At 48.3% G+C, this 23,439-nt stretch overlaps 1 protein-coding gene across 16 annotated transcripts; it reads left to right on the top strand.

The window, feature by feature from the left end:
* The first annotated feature begins 1,680 nt into the window (after positions 1-1,680).
* On the top strand, positions 1,681-23,161 carry TTLL3 (tubulin tyrosine ligase like 3). Of its 16 annotated transcripts, none has more exons than XM_088798430.1 (15): positions 1,682-2,140; positions 2,353-2,444; positions 4,112-4,280; positions 4,419-4,516; positions 5,533-5,661; positions 6,388-6,502; positions 7,217-7,315; positions 8,487-8,682; positions 11,912-12,060; positions 14,924-15,167; positions 16,176-16,611; positions 21,297-21,438; positions 22,166-22,242; positions 22,498-22,656; positions 22,846-23,161. In XM_088798430.1, the coding sequence occupies exons 1-15, from the start codon at positions 1,738-1,740 to the stop codon at positions 23,005-23,007; spliced, it is 2,670 nt and encodes an 889-aa protein (XP_088654556.1). In that variant the 5' UTR covers positions 1,682-1,737; the 3' UTR covers positions 23,008-23,161. The 16 variants fall into 16 exon arrangements, 14 of the variants coding, with proteins under 14 accessions (XP_088654557.1, XP_088654556.1, XP_019603807.3 ...); XM_019748248.3 differs by having other exon boundaries at positions 21,297-21,564; XR_012489697.2 differs by having other exon boundaries at positions 1,683-2,140; positions 21,297-21,564; positions 22,430-22,656; positions 22,846-22,981.
* The last annotated feature ends 278 nt before the right edge of the window (positions 23,162-23,439 follow it).

The raw sequence follows: 23,439 nt of genomic DNA, 5'->3' as shown, positions 1-23,439 counted from the left end.
AGGTTGGCCTTTGAGCTGAGCTTTCTGAAGAGTTTTTTCTGGATGGCCAAAGGGATCTCTTAAAGTGGAGGACACGGTCCTGTTGGAGGAGGGACGGGCTGGGGGCAACTTGGACAGCTGTCATCCCCTTTATGCTATTACCTCTTGTGGCCCCGGCTCCTGTCTCACAGAATCAGGTGTGCCCAATGCTGTGTTGTAGCTTTACAGTGAATGGTACAGGTGCTCCTGGTGAAGCTGATGTCCACTAGAATATGGCAGCTGCTCACTCAGCCACAGGATCACATTGCCTGGGTGAGCCAGCCAAAAACTCATTTGTCATGCATCTGTCGCCCAGGATCCAGAACCCCTAAAACCAAGTTTGCTGGCAAGAACAGACTGGATGATTGCCAATCAGCCAGCCCTTTCCTGGGAGTCATGCCTTTGGGGAAGCCCAGTTCCAGCCAAAGGGGGCTTGGGAAGGGTGATCTCAGTGGTTGGGGTTGGCTGGACAGCTGGGTGGAGAACCCACCTCCACTGAAAGGGCAGACCTAGCCAGTGACTACACAAAGCTGGTTTCTTGAACCAGGATTCTCTCTTCCCTGGACTCTGCTTAAATGGGCATGGCTATAGAGTTTGCCTCTCACCTGCCGGTGTTTCCATGGCTAATAGACAACCCTTATGAGAAATAACATGTACTTATATTTAACAGTGTTTAAGAGGGGTTTTGGAATCAGACTGGTGTTCCAGTGCTGGCTCTGCTGTGTGGTAAGGCAAATTATTTTAACATCTTGGAGCCATAGGTACCTCACTTGTGACTTTAGAGGATAATACTTTGCCACTACCTCCAAAAAGTTTACTTAGTCTTGTTTTGAGAGCTGTGCATAACTGTTCAATTACATTTTTTCCTGCAATTGATTCAAATGATCTGTTTTTCTGTTTCCAAGTTATTGCAGGGTGTGGGTGGGGAGGATTGCGCTCTGTGCTTTATCATTGTTTCCCCATATACTGTCTTTCAAATCTAGTCCCAAGGACCTGCTCCTAAGTCCCATCTCTCAGGCCCTGCACATGCCATCTGGCCTCACCAGGCACCAGCCACACTGTTCCTTTTAGTTCCCAGGGAAGGTTCTTACCCTCCTCAGGGCTGTTGCTGAGACTTTCCGTGGAATGCTATTCCTCCCTTCTTCCCGGGCCAACTCCTGACCACCTTTGCATTCTGCACGCTTAGGCTTAAACGTCACCTCTTCAGAGGACATCTTTGTACCCCATTCCTGGTTTTAGTTTATTGCCCTTACCATACCTACAACTGTTTTATTGCCTTGATGCTTGCTTTTTGTTTCCCCTCCACTGGACTGTAAACTCCATGAGGTCAGGGACCACCTGTAGCTTGTTCTTCTGCCCCAGCACCTAGCCCACTGCCTAGCACGTGGTCCTCTATAAATACGGTGGGATGACTGAAGCCCCAGGAAGTATTCCATGAGGAACTTTGGCACCGATCGTAAGTGGTAGCTCAGCGATGTACGCTTCTATCTATAGTGCCCCATTCATCAAGGGTCTGGGACAGGCCAGCTGGAGAGAGCCTCGGAACCAGCCACCGCGGCCTGGTGGTGGCTGGAAATGGTTTCCAAGGCGACAATAAACAGAGGGCGGAGCCTCGGAACGGAGGGCCCAGCTCTGGCGGCTCAGCACTGGCCTCTGCAGGGCCCTCGGGGGAGAGGCGGCGGCGCGCAGTGTGGGGAGGCTGCGCACGGCGAGGGGCGCATGCGGGGCCGTTGCGCGGTGCTGCTCTTGAGCGCTGGGGAGCTGGGGGCTACACATCGGGATTCTGCTACCTGGTACCGCCAAGAGGGCGGCCCAGTGTGCAGCTGGCTGCGGAAACAGCAGCCGCGGGAGCCACGCACCAGTTCCCCGGTCCCATGGACCTGGGCGCGCCACTCTGAGTCCCGGCCTCCAGGGACGCTGCCATGGTCCGGGCCCGCCTCCGCCCTGCCAGACGGGGCTCACGCAGGAGGCAAATGCTCGGATGGCAGTCCCGCCTCTGCGCGCAGCCTAGGCGGTGCCTTCGAGTCGCTCGCCCACAGCACCCACGCTCAGGGCGCCACGGAGCTACCCCCCCTCGGGCCCTCGCATCCCTCGGCCTTGGATGATGCTCTGCCGCAGGACGGTGAGGCCCACTGCGGTCCACCTATCCTGGCCCCAGGCGGCAGCGGCGAGGACGAGAAGATGGGGTGGAGGGAACGGGGGTCGGGAGAAGAGCGATAGAGAATGGGCATCCAGAAGACGGGTGGAGAAAGAGAAGCTTGGGCATCGGGGGCCCAGAAAGACGCTAGGCTGAGCCCCCAGCCCACCTCACCCTCGCTCCGTATCTTTCTGCAGGCTCCCTTGTCCGCTGGCCAGGATTCTCCAAGGCGTCTCACCACATGGGCCGGCTCAGAAATGCCAAGATCCACGTGGAGAGAGCTGTCAAGGTTGGAGGGAGCTGGGGGGGGTGGGGGGACGCACAGACGGGGGTGTGCTAGAAAGGTCCCTGAGAGTGGTTCCACCTCCCTCCCTGAACTATTCCATCCTTAAAAACAAATAAAAACCCCAAAAACCTTGATCCTACACCCACTTTCAAATACCTCCATATTTTTCCATACCCCCACACTTGGCAGACTTGTTTGCTTCTTTATCTGGGATTCACTGCTCAGCTCCCACCACTCTGCCTCCGTACTCTTCCCCACTCCCATTGGGAACCACTCCAGTCAAGGTCACTAGGGACCTCCAACGAGCCCAATCCAGCAGCCCCTTTTCTGCCCTAGTATTGGCTGGGCACCCTGTGTCGTTCTCCATGGTTGCCCCACACACCCTTCCCTTTTGGCTTCCTGCACACTCCTTGTTTTCCTTTCTCCGGTCCCTGGCTGCTGCTTTTCAGTTGCCTTTGAAGGCTCCTAGGAATTCCGTTGTTCCCTGTATCTCTCCCCGCACCTGTCTCCTGGGCTATAAGTCCAGACAATGTGCAGTGCCCTCTGCATACCATTTCCAGCCCAGCCTGTTCTCTGACTCCACACTTGGTAGATGCAGCCCCCTACTTAACGTCTCCACCCAGAGAACATACAAGCATTTCCATGTCCCAGACCATACTCTTGATTTTCCAGCCTAAACCTGTCCTCACTATTGTCTGGTCTCCCCCATCTCCCAGTTGCTCAAGCCAGAAATCTGATCTTTCTGTTTGCTCACCCACACATCTACGCCCATTAGCAAAGCCAGTCATCTCTATTTCCAGAACAAGTCTCAATTCTATCACCTTCTCTCCATCTCCACTGAAGCCACCCTCATTCTAGCTCACTCTCATTGTGATTTCATTCCTACACAAACGACAACAGCCTTCTCAACTGGCCTCCCTGCTTCCGTCCTTGTCCCTCCATCTAAATGCAGTATAGCAACAAGCCAAACTTACACAGCCTCCGGCACTGTCTGTCATTCCCTTACTTTGCCTTTAGTGCTTCACACTGCTGTTGATATAAAATCCAAGTCCATTTCCAAGGCCTGCAGGGCCTTTTACAGTCCAGCCAGAACTACCTCCCCAGGAGCTCTCCCCTTATTTCCACCCTCACCCTGGCCTCCTTCCTGTGCTTTTGGACCTCTCTCCAGCCTCAACATCTTTGCACAGGCTTTTCCCTTTGCCTGAACTGCCATTTTCCCAGCTCTGTAAATTCATTGCTCCTTTTGCACCTTCCCTGGTCATGTATGCATTTCTCGTTTCTCCAGATCCCCATTAAGTATCCAGTTTTTAGAATCAGCCAGCCTGAATGTAAATCTCTGCTCTTTCACTTATCCACTGCGTGGCCAAGCAACTCAACCTCTCTGTGCCTGTTTCATCACTAGTTAAATGGGGATAATAGATCTATTAAAAATACGTGTTGTTGTTAGTAATATACATACTGAACACCTAGTGGGTACTCAATAAATACTAGCTATTACTATTATAAATATGACTATGCATATTTCTTTCTGTACTTGTTTATAATCTGTCTCCCCTACTGGAATATAAAGATTTCCTGAAGGCAGAGCCCATAACTGTCTGGTTCACTATCCCCTGTGTCTGGTACTTAGGCAATACTTACTGAACCAGTATCCTTCTCTCACCTTACAGCAGAAGAAGATCTTTATGATCCAAGGCCGTTACCCGGTGATCCGGTGCCTCTTGCGCCAGAGGGGCTGGGTGGAGAAGAAGATGCTGCATCCCTCAGGCACCACCCTGCCTCCACCCCAGAAGGATCCGGATCGCTCTGTGATGGCTGATAGTGACACCACCGAGGATGGTGGGCGTTCCCTCCATTTCCGCAAGCGCCCCCTCCTGAGCCCCTTTCCTTTGGTTCCCACTGTCTCAGGGTGAGACTTTGGTATGGGCCTGTGGGGCAGGGACAGGGACTCACCAGGCCTGGGCTCTGCCTTCACAGAGGACGAAGATGAGGACGAGGTGTTCCCACCGCCACAGCCGTTTGACTTCGATGATTTACTAGAGTTTGATGACTTAGATGGGACACATGCGCTGATGGTGAGGGCCCCCGGGGCTGGCAGGGGTCTGCTTAGTTGGAGGGAGAGTGCTGGAGTCCAGCTGGATGATCTCAGACTAGTCCTTTCCTTCTCTGGGGCTCAGTTTCCCCATCTGCGGTAAAAACTGGTTGCTTCTCTAAAGCCTGGATAGGGCAGCAGAGGGTGTGGGACAGAGTGGGGCTCAGACAAGGCTGGCATGGCATCAGAACTCTGCTAGGTTGTGTCAGAAGCCGGCACCAGCTCCATGCCTGGTACTTCCTCCTTCCATAGTTCATCTCCTTCCTCTGCCCCCTTAGCAAGCGAAGGCTGGCAGGAAGAGCTTCAAAAGTTCTGAAAAAGGCTGACATGATGGCATGGAGGATACGCGTGTGGCTTCAAGTCTTGCCGCCACTGCCTACTAAGTTGAATTATACCAAATTGCCCATTTCTATGTCAGGAATGGTTGAGTACTGGCAATTTCATATGGCTCCACCTTGTGAGCTCTTGGACATGTCACTTACCCTCTTTGTGCCTCAGTTCCTTCATTTGTGAAATGGGGATAACAGTAGCGCCTGCTTCATTGGGTTGTGGTGAGGATTAAATGAGTTGATGTTGAAAGTACTGAGGGCAGGGTCTAGCACGTGGTGTGATTGCTTATTAATAACCCTGCCTCCTGGAATTGTAGGAAAGATAGAGAGACGTAGAGCCATTGTCATGGGTTACGTGCCCATCAGCTTAGAGTCAGTCTCCTACCACCGAGCAAGTTACTGATGGCCACGGGCCAGAACAAGGTGTGCTGTTCACTGCCTAGGGGTACGTGGCCAAAGGAGGCTGCAAGCCCAGCTGCTCTCTGATCACCAAGTGTGTGCCCTGAGGAAGGGATGTGCATTCTGACCTTACATAAAGATGTGCAGGCTCGAGGCCACCTGGGAAGCTTCCTGTCCTTCCAGTCACCTCCTTGCTCAGCAGGGTGGGAGGAAGCCGCCTCAGGCCTAGTGCAGCCCACAGCAGCCTCTCTGTCTCCTCTCCTCTCCCCAGTCCCGCATGGTTCGGAATGAGATCCCCTACTTCATTTGGACCACTCGGCGGGACGTGCTGGACTGTCGCTTCCTCTCCAAGGATCAAATGATAAACCACTATGCCAGGGCTGGCTCCTTTACCACAAAGGTGGGCTCCCCGGGTTGAGCAGGCATGGCGGCTTCTACCCCCCGGCCTTGGGCCAGCAACACAGCTCCCTGCTCTGCTCTCCTTGTCAATAAGAGAGTTCTCAAGAGGGGGTGGGTATATAATTCAGTGGAATTTGGAGTCAGACAGTCCTGGGTTCAAATCCAACCTCCTACATGTCTGGCACATGGAGAAATACTGACTAAAAAAGGCTCCAGGATCCAAATGGGATCAGAACAAATACCAAGCCCAGTGACTGAGCAAGAGGGCCCTTACTTCCTATGCAGAGGATATCTGGCTGATGGATCCCTTCTGTCTTACCTGGGTTTGTTAACAAGTAACTTCATCTCTCTGAGCCTCAGTTTCCTCATCTTTAAATGAGAATACCAGTAAGACTATCTTCTAGGGTTGTGGCAAGAATGAAGGCTTCATACTTGGGACCTGCTAGTATATCTTTTGGTGTGGACTGGAAAGGATTTCTAGAGGAAGCAGGTCTTTAAGGATGTGAAAGGGTGGGTAGGAGGGATGTAGGGCATTCTCGGCAGAGGGACCGCCTGGGCAGGCATACAGACATGGACGTGAGGGAGTCAGGCCTCATAAATGGGCAGAGCCTCTGAGAACATCTGGGCAGGGTCTCCTAGAGCTTTCGGAACGTGTGTCGAGGGTGGGGGTCCCTTGGAATTTCTCTGGGCAAGTCCCACCCTGCCCCCTCAGTGGCTAACTCCATAGGTGGGTCTATGTCTCAATCTCCGGAATTTGCCCTGGTTTGACGAGGCTGATGCCGACACCTTCTTCCCACGCTGCTACCGCCTGGGGGCTGAGGATGACAAAAAGGCCTTCATAGGTAAGGAGATGCCCAGCCCCAGACTGGAGGGGGAAGGGGAAGGCCCTGGCTCGCATTGGAGAGCAAGGGGCCTTTCTCGTGCCCTCGTCCACCCCAGCAGAACTCCCCCATCCCCAATCCTCATCTTTCCCTAATGTGCCTCCCTTCCTGAACCTCCCAGCTTGTTCAACTCAGACCGCCAGAAGAGCGTAGGGAGCTCAGCTTATATTCTAGAGCAGGTTCTAAAAGTTGGTTAATGGGGTAAGTTGGGAATCCAGAATGGGTTCCAGGCCTGTGTCAGCGTCCACTGGTTAGATCGGGTTCCTAATCCAGAAAGGGTTCTAAGACAGAATAGTTTCCAACTCCAGAACATGTTCTAAATTCAGGTCAGAATTTGGGTCCAGAGTAGTTGCTAGGTTTAAATTAGACTTCAAATCTGAAATAGGTTTTGGGCCAAGGTATGGTTCTCAGGCTAGAATAGGTATCTAAAGTGGATCAGGAACAGAAGAGAGAAATAAAACAGGTCTAGGTGAGATTCTGAAGGCAGACTATGAGCCAAGTCAGGTCAGAGTCTGGGTCTGGTTCTATAGTTGAAACAGGAGGCAGGTTCTAAGCCAGGTTCCAGTCAGAAGGTAGGTTCCAGATCCCAAATGGGGCAGGTCATGATCAGGTGCTGGAACCAGAACAGGCCTGGAGCCTAGGGGCTGAGCAGGGTATCCCCTGCCCTGGGAGCAGAGGACTTCTGGCTGACAGCTGCCCGCAACGTTCTCAAGCTGGTGGTAAAGTCTGAATGGAAGTCACACTCTATCCAGGCAGAAGAGAAAGAGGCCCCAGGTAAGTACTGTGGTTACCTCCAGTCCCCCACCCATTTATCCTCCCACCCACCTGTCCATCCATTTGTCCATTCATTCATTTGTTAGTTATCCACATATCTGTGTATTATCCTCATCCATCTGCCTATCCACTACCCCTTCCCACCAACTCATCCATACATTTACCCACCCATCTGTCCATCTAACTCCCTACTCACCCACATAACCTGTCAATCTCACGTTCACCTACTCATCCATCCAATCGTCGCTCCATTTCCCCACCTATCCCCTCACTATCGATGTACTCGTTCCCCTACCTGCTCGGCTCCACACTCCCTATCCATGGATCCTCCTCCTACACATCCTTCCATGGACCCCATCTATCCACCTGCTTTGCCGTCTTCCTATCTACCACCTGTCTGTTTTCCAGACCATCCACTTATCCATTCTTCTGTCCCAACCAATCCACTTCCTCATTCTGCCCTCCCATGGGCCTGGCATATGGCCAAGCTCCCTAGACAGGACAGACTAAGAATATGCGGTTCTGCCTGTGGGAGCTCAGGTTTCTGTGAAGGAGGAAACAGTGAAACTTGTGCTTGTGGAGGGGGACACAGAGAATCCCACATTGCATGTTGGCTCAACCTGTTGCTTGCCCCTTTTCTCTCCCGACTTAGCTCCTACCTCAAAGCCCCCATCCTATAATACAGGGGCCTGTCAGCCAGGGATTCAGGGACCCAGGGGGCAGCTCTATTGGGAGGCGGGACATCCCTGTCTCTTCCAGAGGGAGACCTCCTCATTGCTGTCCCCTGGGTAGGTCAGGTGCAAAGAAGACTAGTGTGCCAGGATTAGAGGCACAAGGGTCTCAGGTGTGTCAGAGGTCCCAGGAGCAGAGAGGCTGCAGGTGTGTCTGGGGCTGTTGGTGCTGAGAGGCTCTGGGGACATTTAAGGTGGACCCTCAAGTGAGTGACAGGTTCTGGGACAGTAGGAGCCAAGGGTGAACACTAGGGTCTCAAGTGAATTAGAACAAAGCCTCAGGTAAGTGACAGGTCCCAGGGGAGTAGGAGATGCAGGTATGTTCTGGGCCTCAGGTGTATTTAGGGTGATTCAGGTAAGTGACTGGCCTTGGGGCAGTGGGGGCTGTGGCATGTCAGGTTACCTGTCACATAGTTACAGGCCCCTCCCTACCTCTTCAGGAGATAAGCAGCCCAAGAAACAGGAGAAGAAGCCGGTGATGGTACCCCCGGAGTTTGTGGATGAAGCTCTGTGCGCCTGCCAAGAGCACCTTAGCACCTTGGCCCATCTGGACATTGACAAGGACCTGGAGGCCCCTCTGTACCTCAGCCCTGAGGGCTGGTCCCTCTTCCTCCGGCGCTACTACCAAGTGGTCCAGTGAGTACCTCTGCAGCTAGGCTGTGGGGCATGGGCAGGGGCCCCTTGCTCTCAGACGCCTTCCATGTTCTGAGCCCCCACCTCCTCTCTAACCCTCCCCCTTTTGTTCGCCCTGTTACTCTCCTGCTCGAGAACTCTCAAGAGCTCCCACTGCCTTCCTCATGGGGTGCAAACCATGCTTCCTGGATCTTGGCATAATGTAGTCACAAAGATCATGGCTATGCTGTCAGATAGACCCGAGTTCGTCCTGGCTATGCAACTTCCAAGCTCTGTGATCTTGGGAATGTCACTAATCTTTCTGAGCTTTACTTTTCTCAAATGCAAAATAGGTTTAAAAATAATGTCTGCCTCAAAGGTAGGATTAGACAGGAAAATCTGTATTATGTGCTCGGCACAGACTCATAGTGTTCACTCATAACATAACAATCTGTTAAGTCATTTAGATTTTATCCTAGAGGCCAGTGTTTCCCAAAGTGTGTTACATAGGATAGTAGTTCTGCAGGATGTAAGTCGATTTTGTGGAAAAAAAGGCGGGGGGGGGATCGGGGGGGCTTTTGTGGTCAATCACATTCAGTTAAACAAAGTTAATTCAAATAGGTTTCCTTGGTGCAGGGCGGTGCAGAATCTATTGCTAGTATACACCTCCGAGAGAGATAGAGTGTGCAATACAGCAGCGTTGATAAGCTACTGTAGGAACTTAGCTCTTATTTATGTTAATTAGCCTTTGGTCAAATCGGTTTTGTTTTACATCGTTTCACTTAGTTGCAGAACCTATAGACAATGTTAAATGAGGACTTACTGTATATCCTGTACTTCCATTACCCCAGCACCCCCAAGCAGCCTGAGGCGTTGTGTTTTCAGAACACACTTGGGGGAAAGGTTCTTGAGCAGAGGAAAGGAGTATCAAGGTGAGATTGGAACTGTCTAGGGAGATTCCATTCAGCAGAGTGTGCAGGAGAGGCTACAGGGGAAAAGGCACTAAAGGCAGGAGAACACAGCATTTATTGAGCTCTTCCTGTTTGTCACACATTGCTCCAGGCTCCAGAAATGACACATAATTTCTGCCCTCAAGGGACACAAAGCTCAACTGAGGGGGCTGGAAGCAAGCTGTGTGGGGGTGCTGAGGGCCTCAGCTGGGGTGGTGGTAACAGAAAAGGAGTGAACGGTTCAGTGGTTAGGTAGGGGAGACTGAGGACTAATAAATCAACTTTGAGTGAATGACACACTGAGCAAACCCACGTCATTGACAAATAATTCATTTGCATCTTTCAAAATATCAGAAAATGAAAATGACCCTACACTTGCCCTTAGCTACCAGAATATGTAAAAAGACCCTTCTTAAACTAAGAATTATCAAGACTAAGTTAGAACATTAGGTGAAAAGAACGTGAGTCCTACTTATTTCCGGGTGTGGGGCAAGTTCTAGAGTGCTGTATGATCCTCTTAGAAGTTGGGATTTCATAAAATATTTCATTATATATGTAGTGGTGAGTTATTCAGTACAGATAGTTAGCCTTCATTAATTCATTCAATATTGATTCCTGTGTTTCTCAACTTTTAAAAATAAATCCATGACTCAGCAGCCAGGCTTTTATCAAGGTTGACTTTCCACAGACACACGGTTATTTTTTCTTTTTGCTAAATATAAAATCATATTGTCATGTTGAATATACTTTTCGAAATTACATGTACCCCTACAACCCCCATGTGACACTTTTCTGGACCAAATCACAGATTTACCGAGCAGATTCTTTGTGCCATGGTCCATGGAAAAGTTTCCAGCAAACCTGGAAATAGGAGGGTCAGGACTAGGCGTGAATAAGAGGCCTTGCCAAGCCTCCTCCATCTAGCTGTCCCTGTTTCTGGCACTTCCCGAGTGGCTGCTACTGCCTCCTTATTAAAAGAGAGGTTAAGTTCTCTGTGGCTAGAGACATTCAAGAGGCTAAGATGTTAAAGGAACATTAGCATCTAGTGGAGGCTTCCTTCCTATTCAGTTGGAAGAAATGGGAGAGTTCAGATGAGGCAACCATCTGGGGTATTTTGTGACTTGATTTAGTTCAGAACATTTTGTGTCCTGTAGGGAACAGGGTCTCTCTTTGTCCACGAACCCGCTATCTGTGCAGACCAGTGGCAGAACCGAGCTCCTGCCAAAGTACTTGCTTATGCAACCATTCATTCATTTAACAAACTTTTAGGGAGTGCTGAGTAAGTGCCAGGTATGGTGCTTGGGGGTGGGAACACAACAGAGAGTGACAGCAACAAAAATGTTCCCGCTCTTACGGAGTTTACATTCCAGTGAGGGGAGGCAGACAGACAACAACCAAATATGTGCAGGTGTCAGGTGGTAAGTGATGGGAAGAGAAATAAAGCAAGGAGATGGATGACACATATTTGCTTGAAAAGAATTGGACTAGGAAGGAACTCACCTATCAACCAGTGTTAGGTCCAGGTTAGAAGGAGAAGGAACCCCCAAAAGCCCCTGTGGGTGGAGGAATTGGTCAGGATGGAGTTTGTATCCTGGCTCAGCCACTTAACTCAATTTGTGGCCTTGGGCAAGTCTTAACTCTCCAGGCTTCAGTTTACACTGCTCAGAAATGGGACTAGTAATATCTTCCTTGCAGGGCCACACAGAGGGTTAATAATACATGTACAGCCCTTGGCACTAGTGGTGCCTCATCATTCAATGCAGTATGAGTGAATTCTGCCAACGGCAATTTTATTGTAGTGGAAAGGGAGGTGGCAGGAAATTGATTGTTGAAGAGGGGGGTGCATGTAAGAAGTTGAATTTTCCCATCCTCTCTCATTCTAGCAGTCTGGGATGGTGACCTGGGCAGATTAGAATTTGGGGGGCAATGTGAGCATGGGGATGGAGGTTTGGAAGAGACCTACTGTGTTTCCCCGAAAATAAGACCTGGCCAGACCATCAGCTCTAATGCGTCTTTTGGAGTAAAAATTAATATAAGACCCGATCTTATATTGTTAGATAAGACTTGGTCTTACAGCAAAATAAGACCGGGTCTTATACTAATTTTTTCTCCAAAAGATGCATTAGAGCTGATGGTTTGGCCAGGTCTTATTTTCGGGGAAAGCCGGTATCTGGATCTGTAGGGTGGGGACAGTACAACCAAGACTGGTCGGACCATGGCCAGGGGGCTTGTGTCTCCCTTTGCCTTCTCCACCAGGCTGCCCCCAGGCCCAACCCTGCCCAAGACCCATCATCTCCCCACAGCGAGGGGGCAGAACTCAGGCACCTCGACACTCAGGTCCAGCGCTGTGCGGACATCCTGCAGCAGCTGCGGTCTGTGGTGCCCCAGATGGACATGGAAGGAGATCGAAACGTCTGGATCGTGAAGCCGGGAGCCAAGTCCCGTGGCCGAGGTGGGGGTCAGCCCCTGCTTCCTGCACCAGCACCCTACTTCCTGCCTCCCCAGCTAGAGGCCAGGGATGTTAATAGTTCAGGCTCTATTGGAGCCAAACAGCCCGGGTTTGAATCCCAACTCTGCTACCAATATGCTGTGTGACCTTGAGCAAGTTCTATCACTTCTCTGCACCTCAGTTCCCTCATCGATGAGGGATGATAATAGTTCTTATGAGGTGAGGATTAAATGAGGAAGTGTGTCTAAGGCTCAGTGTGGTGCCTGGCACAGAGTAACCCCCATAAATGTTGACTGCTGTGATGCTGCCAGTTTTTCCTCTCCTGCCCTCAGAGTTGGGTTAATGCTTTTGGTAGGTCTGGTGCTATTTTCGTGCCGGTGCTTGTCTTCTATGGGCTCTCTGATTTGATGGGTGCATCTTTGTGAGGTATAGCATAGTGGTTAAGGTATGGATGCTGGGAGCCAGAATGCCTGGGCTCAAACCCGGGCAGCTCTGCCTCCTACTATTCGTAAAACTTTGGGTAGTTAACGGCCCTGTGTCTCATTTTCATCATTGGTAAAATGAAATCAATAATACCTACCCGAGAGAATTAGATGAATATAATACCTGTAAAGTACTTAGATCCTGTGCTTTTTTTACACAGTAACTGTAATAATATAAGTGCTATTATTTTCAGCTATTATTCTGGCCATTCAGCCCAATATGAATGAAATCTGAACAGGTGAGCCAGCAAGCTGAGGTGGTGACTTAGTCCAGCCTTTAAAAACTGATTAAGGACTCCCAAGATGTAGAAGACAGACTTTTGACAGACCCCTCCAAATACTGCTCTTGGGTGAATTTGTTCATGTCCCAGTGACGCTGGGATTCCAGATACTCCTCTTGGGGATGTCACTTCCAAACCAACATTGTGGTCTTTTTCTACCTTGGAATAATTTTGTTGGGTTTTCCAAGTATGAAAATACGTATTTATTATATTAAAGAAAAAGATCAGACAATTTTGGAAAGTAGAAAGAAGAAAGCAAAAGCCTCTCTTGATTTCACTGAGATAACTACTGTTAACATTTTGTTGCATTTCTTTCTATACTTCCATTTGGAGAGAGAGAGATTGATTTTAAACAAAACACTATTCTGTAGCTTCCTTGTTTCATTACACCTTTTGATATCAGTTAATATTATTCACTTCTTCTTTGCATTTTTCTTTTATTTTTAACACTCGGTCTTGGAGATCATTCCATTTCAGTACATCCAAATATGCTTTTTTTGTTGTTTTTAGCTTATTTTACGGACACTTTTAAAATACATAAACGAAAGAGAATAACACAAGGAATCCCCATATACCAAGTACCAAATTTCAATATTTTCTCTCCATTTTTAGAAAAACTTAATTGAAATGTATATATAATGTACCTCATTGAAAAGTGTACACATTGTGGGTATACAAGTCAATGAATTGTCACAACAGGAACATACTTGCAGAAACAGCACCCAGATCGTGAAAGAAAACATTACTTGCCCCCTAGAGGGCCCCATCCCACACTGCCTCCCAGTCTCTACCTCCCCACAATGGTGGCCCCTCTTCTGGTTTATAATCCCATAGATTAGTGTTGCCTGTTAGTGAATGTTACGTGAAAGTATAGTACATGCTCTCACCTCAGTCTGCTTCACAGCTGCATAGTCTAATCTTGTTTAGATGTACGGTCATGGACTTGCCTGATCCTTTTCTGAGGTGGCCGCCAGTTTTTTCCCTATTTATTTGTTTATTGATTGATTGCTATTACAAGCAATACTACCAGGAACAAACATCCTGTTCAGATATCTTGTGGCACTTATTTCCTTAGGATAAATTCCTAGAAATGGAATTGCTGGGTGAAAGGGCATGAACAGTCTTCATTGTTTTTACACAAGGCGTCGTGTTCTTGGGAATCTCAGTGATCAGTCTGGCCATTGGAGAAAGCATCTGGCTTGGGAACCAGCCAGAAGTTATTCAATGCCATTGGCAGGCGATCAGGCCGTTTTGGGGGCCAAACAAAGAAGGAATGAGATTGATTGGTGAGTGTGTGTGTTTGGTTTGCAGTGTGATTCTGATATTTATCAGCATTAAACTGATGCCTTATAAGCATAAGATACTTACTCCACTAGTTATAAAGTAGATAAAATAAGATACCATTTTCTACCCAGGAGAATGGCAAAAATAATCAACAATGTTGTGTAGGATGTGGGCAGACACAACTCATACACTCCCGCTCGTCATATAAGATGGAAAAATGCACATGCCCTTGGAGCCTGCAAATCTGTGGCTAGAAATTTATTCTATAGGTAACAGATAATAATGATATGAGTTAACATTTACTGAATGCTCACCATATGCCAAGCACTATCCTAGATCCTTAACATGTTTAAATGTATAGAATCCTATGAAATTGAGGCATGTATAGACTCTACCACAACCTGGAAGGATATCCACAGTTGGCTGCCTCTGGGGAAGGAGACATATTCTTTATTGTATACCCTTTTGTACTGTCTAATTTTTGTTTCTCTTTTTTTTTAACATTCAGTTAATTACATCAAGAAACGAATCAAAGTCATATATGCATATGGTTAAAGAAACAAGCCCAGTGCTGTTTGAATTTTTATTTGTGCATATATTCCTTTTCAATCAAACAAAACTGATTCATTAAAAAAAAATTAAATCCTTAGCAGATTTTCAGGTTTCCCAAAGACAACAGGTTCTGACTGAGGCAGGCAGCCTGACCACGTGGCCCTATCAGTTCTGTGGGGATGAGAGCTTATGATGAGCTGTCCACGGTCCCTAACCCTTCGTCCGGTGGGAACCTGCCCTGATCCCTGACCCCCATTCCCCCCTCAGGCATCATGTGCATGGACCACCTGGAGGAGATGCTGAAGCTGGTGGAGGGCAACCCCATGATTACGAAGGATGGCAAATGGGTGGTACAGAAGTATATCGAGCGGCCCCTGCTCATCTTTGGCACCAAGTTTGATCTGAGACAGTGGTTCCTGGTGACCGACTGGAACCCACTGACCGTGTGGTTCTACCGTGACAGCTACATCCGCTTCTCCACACAGCCCTTCTCCCTGACGAGCCTGGACAAGTGAGCCCCACCACGCACCTCCTCTGAGCTCCCAGGCTAGTTGGGGAGCTTGGGCAAGGAACAGGCGATTTGGGTGCAATGCTCGGCTCCAAACACAGACTCTGCAGGCAGGCAGGCAGGCAGGCCCTCCCTCTGTCCAACCATCCTTCCATCCTACAGAGACCTACTGAGTGTGCCCTGTGCCTTTCTCTGTTGTAGGCACTTGGGACACAGTAGTGAACAAAATAAGAGCCCGGCTCTCAAGAATTCACATTCTAGTAGGGAGAACAGACAAACAATGGACATAGTAAGGAAAATCGTCTAGTAGGTTAAAAGGTGATATGAAAAAAAGCATGTAGAGCAGGGGAAAGCAGGGGTCAAGAGAAATTTGAAAGAAGAGAGGCCAGTTGCAACACTAACTTGTGGGGTAAGAGGAAGCCTTGTTGAATCCTGGGTTCAAATTCCATCCCTGCAGCTTCTAAGCTGTGTGACATTGGTGGCATGAAAACCTACTTAACCTTCCGTTTCCACGACTGAAGAGTGGAGGCAGTAATATGACACTCATAATTATAGCTGTTAATTATTAAGTGCTTTGTATGGGATAGGTGCTAAGCACTTTATGCATATTAGTCATTCCTGAAAACCCAGTGAAGTGGGTACCTTAACTACCCCCATTTTACAGATGTGAAAGGAGCACTCGGGTTAACTGACTTGCCTAAGATCTCACCACTGGTCACTGGTGAAGCTAGGACTTGAGCACATGTCTCGCTGACTATAAGGCCCATACGCTTACCCACCTTCTCTCTAGGCACTGGGAAGGTTCACTGACACTCTGCACAAAGCACTTAACACTGTGTCCTCCATAGTTAGTGCCTCAGAAGTGGTCCTGAGAGATTAGACTAGTCCTGGCCCTTGGGCCTTTGTCCCCTCATCAGGGGCCCATCTCAAGTTGAATGATCTAGGGAGGCCCAGGGCTGGTTCCAGGGTTTGCCTGCCCTCCCACCCCCAGCTTTTTGCTCTCTGCCTCAGCTCTGTGCACCTGTGTAACAACTCCATCCAGAAGCACCTGGAGAATTCGTGCCATCGGCACCCGCTGCTGCCCTCAGACAACATGTGGTCAAGCCAGAAGTTCCAGGCCCACCTGCAGGACACGGGGGCCCCGAACGCTTGGTCCACCATCATCGTGCCTGGCATGAAGGCCGCAGTGATCCATGCTCTGCAGACCTCCCAGGACGCCGTGCAGTGTCGGAAGGCCAGCTTTGAGCTTTATGGTGCTGACTTTGTGTTTGGTGAAGACTTCCAGCCCTGGCTGATCGAGATCAATGCCAGCCCCACCATGGCGCCCTCCACGTCAGTCACCGCACGGCTCTGTGCCGGCGTGCAAGCTGACACCCTGCGTGTGGTCATCGACTGGCGGCTGGACCACAACTGTGACACGGGAGCCTTCGAGCTCATCTACAAGCAGGTGAGGTGGCCAGGCCCAGGCAGGAGCCCAGAGAGTCTTCCCCCTCTTCCAGGCTGCCCCGTAGTGAAGCACAGGGCACTGCAGGCAGGCAGACCCAGTTCAAATCCTGGTCCTGCCACAGCGACTTAATGCATCTGCTTCCTCATCTGTAAGATGGAGATGCTATTACCATCCTTCTCATGGGGCTTGGCAGGCTGACATGAGTTAATACGTGTGGGTAATATTTCTAGAGAGGCGTATAGCATAGTATTAAAAGCATAGATTCCTGAACCTCCCTGGGTTCAAATCTCTGCTCAATAACTACAAGCTGTGTGACGCTGAACAACTTCCTAATCTCCAGAGGGTCTCCGTTTCCTTATCTGTAAAGCACGAATAAAAACACTACCTACCTCATAAGGTTGTGAGAATTAAAGGAGTTAATTTAGGTGAAGCACGGTAGAGCAGTGCGTGGCACGTAGTAAGTGCTACACAGGTTTTAGCTATTGTTGCTCTTACCTAATAGGGTTGTTAAGTGTCTCATGATAAATGGCATGACCCGTAAAGTGCCTGGACACATAGTAATGGTGTTAGTGGAATTATTCTTATTCTTATTTTACTCATTGTTATTATTTTACTCATATTGTTATTATTTTCCTTATATTGTAACTATTTTACTCACCTTGTTCCAAAAAAAGATTTGAGTCCATTTATCAAAATAGAATAAGGTTTTTAAAAATCAGTCAAAAAACCAATTTTAAGGGTTTAAGAGCTCTGTGAGTAATTTCTTGTCGCGGTTACATTACTTCTGCTTAGGATGTGCGTCCGTCAGAGTTCGGCCCCAGGGAGAGAACATGCTGATTCCACGGACCAGGTGTCCTGGTTTTGTCCCGGTTACTGATCATAAGTCAATACATTGGCATTTTGGTTTCAAAAAATATAAATGAGGAAATATAAGGGCAAAAAAATAAGACAAAACCAAGGGAAAAGGAAATGTTCTGGCATAGTGGTCCCCAAATGCTGGTTCATAGGCCAGAATAGCCTAGAAAGCTTTCCAAATATACTGATGTCAGGAAGCCCCATCCCCAGAGATTGAGCTGAAATGTCTGGCTTAGGGACTCTGCATTTGCATTCTTCAAATGTCCTAGTTGTCCCCAAAATCTTTTATAGCTGACTTGTTTTGTTTTTCCTTTTTAAACCAACATGTAATCAAGATTCACACTTTGCGTTGTTTTCTCTCTCTCTCTCTCTCTCTCTCTCTCTCTCTCTCTCTTTCTCTCTTTCTCTCTCTTTCTCTAATAGACACTCCCACCCAGAAAGGAGAGGCAGGGTGGGAAGTACACAGGAATCATTGGTCCACAGCAATTCTGAAATCCAGCCTAGCATATATTTCTAGTTTTACTGTTAGGACTCATTGTTACTTACTGGGAATTCTCCATGGCTCTTCCTTCCATCCATTGGGATCTCAGCTCAGCCCTGAATCATCCTTCCTTTTCCATAAACTTTTTCAATAGTTCTTAGTCTGTTACCTTCTTATAGAAATTTGGGAATACAAAAGCCTCTTTTGTTTCATATTGCAACTGTCCCTTACAGTCCAAGTAGATATTTTAAAACCCTGTGGGTTTCTTATATGTCAATTTATAACCCATTGTATTACACAAAAGCCATGTCCAGGGGTGGCCGGTTAGCTCAGTTGGTTAGAGCGCGATACTTGTAACACCAGGGTTGCCAGTTCGATCCCCACATGGGCCAGTGTGAGCTGCGCCCTCCACAACTAGATTGAAACAACTGCTTGACTTAGAGCTGATAGGGCCTGGAAAAACACACTTAAAATAACTAAAAGTTTAAAATAAAGATTTAAAAAAGCCATGTCCACAAATCTTTGCGCTCTTCTCTCTTTTGTGAGGCTGCTATGGAACAATAGCCCTCAAAATTATAGAAGCCCTGCTGTTAGTTGGCAAAGAGGGCCTCTGCTACACTCAAAATGTATTAAAGACTGAAACGCACGACCTACAGGTATGCCCTTGGGATGCTTAAAAGATTTGTAGCTACATATTTTAAAGGGCCTGTCAGGTATGACTTAGATCCCTCTGAAATTTTGTGGGTTTTTTTTAATTGAGATGTAATTGACATAACATTGTAGTAACTTCAGGTGTACAATATAATGATTTGATATTTGTATATATTGTGAAATGATCACCACAATAAGTTTAGTTAATTATCCATTACCACATGCAGTTAACAAAATTGTTTTTCCTGTCATGAGAGCTTTTAAGACCTATTCTCTTAGCAACTTTCAAATACATAATACAGTATTATTAACTATAGTCACCATGCTGTACATTACATACCCAGGACTTATTTATCGTATAACTGGAAGCTTAAACCTTTGACCATCTTCACCCATTTCAACCCTCTCTCCCCCATCCTCCTGCCTCTGGCAATCACCAATCTGTTCTCCGTATCTGTGAGTTCAGTAGTTTTATTTTCCTGAGTTTCTACATATAAGTGAAACCATATGGTATTTGTCTTTCTCTGTCTGACTTATTTCACTCAGCATAATGTTTTCAAGGTCCATCCCTGTTGTCACAAATGGCAAGATTTCCTTCTTTTTATGGCTGAATATATCACATTTTTGTTACCCTTTCATCCATCAGTGGACACGTAGCTTGTTTCTATGTCTTAGCTATTGCAAGTAATGCTGCCATGAACATAGGGGTGCATATATTTTTTTGAGGTAGCATTTTTGCTTCCTTTGAATAAATACCCCTAAGTGAAATTACTGGATCATATGGTAGTCCTATTTTTAATTTTTTGAGGAACTCCCACAGTGTTTTCCATAGTGGCTGCACCAATTTACATTCTTACCAACAGTGCACAAGGGTTCCTTTTTCTCCACATCCTTGCCAATACTTTTTTATTTCTTGTCTTTTTGATAACAGCCATTCTAACAGGTGTGAAGTGATAGCTCATTGAGGTTTTGATTTGCATTTCCCTGATGATTAATGATGTTGAACACCTTTTCCTCTAGCTTTGTAATATAGTTTGAAATCAGGAAGCCTGATGCTTCCAGCTTTGTTCTTAAGATTGCTTTGGCTAATTGGGTTATTTTATGGTTCCATACAGATTTTAGGATTTCTTTTCTATTTCTGTGAAAAATGCCATTGGTATTTTGATAGGCATTGCATTGAATATGTAGATTGTTTTCGGTAGTATGGACATTTTAAAAATATTAATTCTTCCAATCCATGAGCACAAAATACCTTTCCATTTATTTGTGTCTTCCATTTCTTTCATCAGTTTACAGCGTACAGGTCTTTCACCTCCTTGGTTCAATTTATTCCTAGGTATTTTATTCTTTTTGCTGCTCTTTAATCTCTTTTAATCTAGAACAGCCCCAATGCTCCCCCTCTCTGACCCCCAAGTTTGGATCTTTTGTAGGGACCAGGCTGATTGTTATGTAGAACTGTCCCACATTCTGGATTTATCTGATTGTTTCCTCAGGGTGGTTTTTAACTTGTTCTTCTGTTATCTGAATGTCCTGTAAACTAGAAGTTAGGTCAAACAGCTTGATGAGGTTCAGGTTAAACATTTTTGGCAAGACGACTTGAGAGGTGATGCTGGGTACCTCATACAGCATCACAAGGTGTGCACTGTTGGAGTGTCTCGCGATCAGTGATGCTAAGTCTGACCATGGGTTAAGGTGGTGGCTACCAGACCTCTCCATTGAAATCTGCATCCTCACTTTTGCAACGATCAGTTACTTTGTAAGGGGATATTTTGGTCATGTGCACATGACACATTTTCCTGTCATCCTTTTCACCTACTTGTTTTGATATCCCGTTTTCATTCTTGCCTATTGTATTCGAGTTGCAAAATGTTAAGTTTCTAATTCTGTCTTTCCTTCTCCGTTTATTAGTTGAGATTCTGTACAGATGAGCTTTTCCTCATCAACTGGGCATTCCAGGAGCTCTGATATCTGGATTTTTAACAAGCTTCAAGTGACCCTCTTTAGGTAGATTCTAATCAGGATCCTTTGATGGCACAGAAAACACCTCAAAGTAGCGCCAGGTTAAAAGAAGCATTCTTAGCAAGACACAAGCGGCTGTCCTGGAGCCCAGCTGCAGGAAGTACAGCTTGGCTTTATAGGAACTTAACAATTGCACTGGAGCAATTTCTCTGCCTGCCTTTGTATATTTGCTGTTTCATCCCCTTCACAGAATGCCTTCTTTAAGGCTCTTAGTTTCTGCTTCCCCGTAACTTGGGTTCACATGAGGCTTTAGGCAGTTTCCAAGCGTCTTATCTGTCTGGATGTCATAACTCAAATTCTCTCTGCAGCGAATCCAGCTCAACTCAGGAAGCTTTCCATCCTCAATGGCCTACAGAGTAGGGCCACACGTATTCCGGCAGGAGCCAGGGCAGTTTAGGAGGGTAAGGGGGTGGAGAGGTGCTAGTGGAGGCATGGCTGAGACTCCCCCACTCCTCTGGGTTACTAATCCCAGGGCCTCAGTGACTCTCTAGGGTCTGATTCGGGCCTCCAGGGCCACACCCCTTAGAAGACAGAAGTAGGCTTCCCAGTTCTCAGCCCAGAAATGTCTCCTGACTAAGTGCCCCAGAAACGAATTCTATCCATCTCTGCCGAGTCCTTCTGGGGCTAGGATTCCAGTAGCACTGTCTGAGCAGGCCTTGTCTCCTTTTCTTCCTCGTAGCCTGCTGTGGAAGTGCCCCAGTATGTGGGTATCCGGCTCCTGGTAGAGGGCTCCACCATCAAGAAGCCCATGGCAGTGTGTCACCGGCGGACAGGGGTCCACCCAGCACTCCCTCACCTGACCCAGGAAGGATCTGAGGAAGGCAAGGACTTGAGGACCCCTACCCACAGTTCAGTTCCGAAGAAAGTTCCTGAGACCAGGGGCCTGGGGCACACTGAGAAGCCAGACTCCACTGCCACCATGTCGGCCCCCAGAAAGGGGAAGAAAGGCAAGGCAAAAAGTGCTGCAGCTCTGGTCTGCCCCAATATCCAGAAGTGGGACCCCTCCAGCACCAAGATGGGCTGTATTTTCACCATGACTTTGGCTAGTGGGGACAGAAAACCCCACTCCTTGAATAGATTGCCACTGAGTCTGAAGAATCCCCAGGCCCTGGATAAGACCATTCCCCCCAAACACCCCAGGGTCCCAAGGCAATTTCTTTCCACTCTCCAAGCTCCTCCTGAGCACCTGAATTTGCCGCCCACCCACGGCCCCACCAAAGAGCCCCCAGTAGCAAGTAAAAGGCACCACGTAAAAAGTATTTTTTAAAAATACACAACCAAGGGAGTATCGTCCCTTCTAAAGGAGTCGCCCTGCGAGGCAGTTTACTTATTTCAAAGATGCCTGGACTCAATCCCGGGTTGATCTCTCTCTAGAGCCCAAGCTTTCCCTGTGGCAGTGTTCTGCCTTTGCCTCCATACAAAGTTGCCTCTGGGGGAAAGGACTTAATATTTGCACAGCACTTAATAGTTTACACTGTGTTGCTACCTAACCAGCTCCTTTTGTCCTCACAACCTAGCAAGATAGGTGCTATTATCCCCATTTTCCAGCCGAGGTACCAGGAAGTTTAAGGAAGTTGTCTGAGGTTGCACAGCTCAGAAGGGGCAGAGCTGGGATGCAGACGCAGGTCTGTTGGATTCCAAACCCTGTACCCTTCCCATGGTCTCCAGAGGAGGAGCTGGGAGGGCTCCATCTGCCCTCCTATGCCCCAGCCTTCACGTCCCCCTGCCTCCCAGCCCCCCACACGCACCTTGAGGGGCAGCTGCTCAACCGGGGGCTCTCCACAGGTCTTCATAGCCCTCTTGCTCCCACAGCCCCTTACCATTTTCCCAGCATCCACACCAAGACCCGGCTGCCATCTCCCCATGTGCTCCAACCCCAGGGGCGGGTGCTCAGACTGCAGCACAGCAAGCTGGGGGGCTCTAAGGCCCTGTCGACCACAGGCAAGGCCTTGATGATTCTACCTACCGCCAAGGTTTTGATTTCCCTCCCACTTAACTCCGAGCTCAAGCAGGCACCCAACTTCCTGAAACCAAGAAAGGTGGGCCTCAAACTGTGACTCGCATCCTGGGTGGGCAGTGCTAAGTACTGGGGTCAGGGCTGGAGGGCACAGGCAGAGGGCAGCTCCCAGGCGGGCTGGAGTCCAAGGGGAGGGCTGGTTTCCCTCAGAACGCCCTTCCTGGACAGATTCCTGATCATCTCTCCCCTCTCCCCCTCCTTTCACACCGAGGCTGTTGCTCCCCAGCGCCTTGGTGGTTCCCATCCTGGAAGGGATTGTGGTCTCTACCCTCTGAAGTTGGAAATCTTCCTGGCACCCATTGGAAGATCAAAGCCAAAGGCAAGTTCAAGGCCAGACTCTGTGACAGACCCAAGGCTGAGGCATGCCTCATGAAGACACTGCGCCTTCTGGGACCCCTGCCCCTAATCGATGCACACCAGGGGTTGGGGGGTTGGGGGGTGTGAGGTGAGAGAAGCCCAGGTTTCAGGCCTCATTGCCCCAATCCTGGATGCGGCGCCAAATAAAAAGGAACAAGTGAAGTATTCTAGGCATGGCTCCATTTCTCCTGGAGTGTGAAGAGAGGGTAGGGTGGGGTGCTGTACCCCAAAGTCCAGAACAAGAGTTAGAGGGCATCAGCAACTCCTCCGTGAAGCAAGGCCAAGAATTCCCACCTAGCGGCAGACATGGGGCTTCCTGTTCAGGGACTCCCCTGGCATTTCTGATCTTTGGGTGTGTGTGGGGTAAGCCTCACTTTACAGAAGAGTCTGAACGAGAAGACATGGCTTGTCCAAGACCACAGGGCAGTGGGCCGGAGGCTGGGACACA

The sequence above is a fragment of the Rhinolophus sinicus genome, chromosome 5 (assembly GCF_057876585.1).
Source record: "Rhinolophus sinicus isolate RSI-liver-muscle chromosome 5, RSI-T2T, whole genome shotgun sequence".
Classification (NCBI taxonomy): domain Eukaryota; kingdom Metazoa; phylum Chordata; class Mammalia; order Chiroptera; family Rhinolophidae; genus Rhinolophus; species Rhinolophus sinicus.
The sequence above is the reverse complement of the archived record's forward strand: the minus strand, read 5'-3'. Positions and strand labels throughout refer to the sequence as shown.

Excerpts from the sequence above, each read along its gene's own strand:
- TTLL3 (XM_074313017.2), top strand. The coding sequence starts at position 1,738 with ATGCGGGGCCGTTGCGCGGTGCTGCTCTTGAGCGCTGGGGAGCTGGGG. Across the intron at positions 12,061-14,923 it reads AGCCAAGTCCCGTGGCCGAG|GCATCATGTGCATGGACCAC; the intron begins GTGGGGGTCAGC and ends TTCCCCCCTCAG. Across the intron at positions 22,657-22,845 it reads ACTTCCTGAAACCAAGAAAG|GCTGTTGCTCCCCAGCGCCT; the intron begins GTGGGCCTCAAA and ends TTTCACACCGAG.